Here is a 2,500-nt window from a genome sequence, read left to right as displayed (position 1 = left end):
CTTGGCCTACATGGTGTCTGCACATTGCTGCAGAATGATTTATGCATTACACAGATGCTGCTACATTGTTGAGTGAAACACGGAAATGGCATCTCCAAGAGCATGTGGACGCAGCGTGCTAAACTCAAACGCTCACTCTGTCCTCCATGAGCCCATGTGAACAGCTCCACTGGAAGAATGGGCATGTTACAGAAAGTACTGCCATGGACTCTTCTCTGTCTTCCGTCACCATTTCACAAGCATTCATAGGATTCAGAAATGAGTTTGATCAATTCATTTGGATTAAATTATAGTTTTTAATTCAGTTTGAATAGAATGAAATGAATGAGCCTTGATGGACTGCTTTTCAGCTGTGTGTATGGTAATGGAATGATAATGAAGGCCGAGCTCTCAGGGCTGCTGTCTCCCGTTGCTGAGAGGCTGAATAATGTTGGCGTTCTGCAGTGTACTGGAGTGAATAATACTCACTTTTCACAAACGGTAAACATTGCAGCGGGACCCCTGTGACATGATCTTTCTGACCCTGCTCTTCCTCTCTCCCTCTATCTTCTGTCTATCATCTCTCTATTCCTCTCTCTCTCTCTCTCTCTCTCTCTCTCTCTCTCTCTCTCTCTCTCTCTGTCTCTCTGCACAGGTGCACCCAGAGGGATCGCTGTGAGCGTGCCAACGAGCCATACCGCTTCGCTGCAGCTCTCAACCAATGCGTGAAGGCCACCGTCTACCCCGACAGCATTGCCGTGTCCGAGCCCAGTGTGCCGGTGAGCATCCACCTGACTCTGTGTTTGTGTGTGTGTGTGTGTGTGTGTGTGTGTGTGTGTTTCACAGGTGACTAATATTTGACACAGGTGACTAATAATTCACAGGTGAAATTATTTCACAGGTGACGAATAATGACAACACAAGTCCCTAATGAGCAGGGCCCTTTGAACAGGGCTCTGTTTGCACACTAATGGTGTTTATCTCTTCTTCGTCCACAAACACACAATGGCAGCAGTGAATAGCCACAGTATGAGCAGATGAGTGCTGACGGTGCTGGCCATCTGCTGTAATGGTGGACAGCTGAAGAGTGTGGCTCTCACCAGTCAAGATAATGTACTGTAGGCCTATAAAGAGATCAACGTTTGTGCAGTGAAGACAGTGACATTGAGGAGATCACCATTCATACAACGAGGAGTGTGATGTGTAGAGATGAATGTGGCTCTTGTGTTATGAATACTGTGGATGTGTAGAGATGTGTAGAGATGTGGCTCTTGTGTTATGAAGACTGTGGATGTGTAGAGATGTGTAGAGATGTGGCTCTTGTGTTATGAATACTGTGGATATGTAGAGATGTGTAGAGATGTGGCTCTTGTGTTATGAATACTGTGGATATGTAGAGATGTGTAGAGATGTGTAGAGATGTGGCTCTTGTGTTATGAATACTGTGGATATGTAGAGATGTGTAGAGATGTGGCTCTTGTGTTATGAATACTGTGGATGTGTAGAGATGTGTAGAGATGTGGCTCTTGTGCAGTGAAAGTTGTAGCTGTTTCGGGCTAGCGCTGTGCTTTGTGGACTGTAGCTGTGAAGAGATGTGCTGTGTAGGCTGTAGCTGTGTAGACTGTAGCTGTGTAGAGATGTGCTGTGTAGACTGTAGCTGTGTAGACTGTAGCTGTGTAGACTGTAGCTGTGTAGACTGTAGCAGTGTAGAGATGTGCTGTGTAGACTATACTGTAGCAGTGTAGAGATGTGCCGTGTACTGTAGACTATACTGTAGCAGTGTAGAGATGTGCTGTGTAGACTATACTGTAGCAGTGTAGAGATGTGCTGTGTAGACTACTGTATACTGTAGCAGTGTAGAGATGTGCCGTGTAGACTATACTGTAGCAGTGTAGAGATGTGCCGTGTAGACTACTGTATACTGTAGCAGTGTAGAGATGTGCCGTGTAGACTATACTGTAGCAGTGTAGAGATGTGCCGTGTAGACTACTGTATACTGTAGCAGTGTAGAGATGTGCTGTGTAGACTATACTGTAGCAGTGTAGAGATGTGCCGTGTAGACTATACTGTAGCAGTGTAGAGATGTGCTGTGTAGACTATACTGTAGCAGTGTAGAGATGTGCCGTGTAGACTACTGTATACTGTAGCAGTGTAGAGATGTGCCGTGTAGACTATACTGTAGCAGTGTAGAGATGTGCCGTGTAGACTACTGTATACTGTAGCAGTGTAGAGATGTGCTGTGTAGACTATACTGTAGCAGTGTAGAGATGTGCCGTGTAGACTATACTGTAGCAGTGTAGAGATGTGCTGTGTAGACTATACTGTAGCAGTGTAGAGATGTGCCGTGTAGACTACTGTATACTGTAGCAGTGTAGAGATGTGCCGTGTAGACTATACTGTAGCAGTGTAGAGATGTGCCGTGTAGACTATACTGTAGCAGTGTAGAGATGTGCCGTGTAGACTACTGTATACTGTAGCAGTGTAGAGATGTGCCGTGTAGACTATACTGTAGCAGTGTAGA

General features: G+C 45.4%; 1 protein-coding gene across 1 annotated transcript in view; it reads left to right on the top strand.

Moving 5' to 3' along the window:
- Positions 1-2,500, top strand: part of plxna2 (plexin A2) — a 243,197-nt gene that overhangs the window by 135,899 nt on the left and 104,798 nt on the right. Inside the window, exon 6 of the mRNA XM_062540152.1 lies at positions 635-758. Within this exon, the coding sequence (XP_062396136.1) occupies positions 635-758 (124 nt within the window). The remainder of the gene's footprint in view (positions 1-634; positions 759-2,500) is intronic.

This window comes from Sardina pilchardus, chromosome 7, assembly GCF_963854185.1.
Source record: "Sardina pilchardus chromosome 7, fSarPil1.1, whole genome shotgun sequence".
NCBI classification, from domain to species: domain Eukaryota; kingdom Metazoa; phylum Chordata; class Actinopteri; order Clupeiformes; family Clupeidae; genus Sardina; species Sardina pilchardus.
This window is presented reverse-complemented; position numbering and strand designations above follow the sequence as displayed.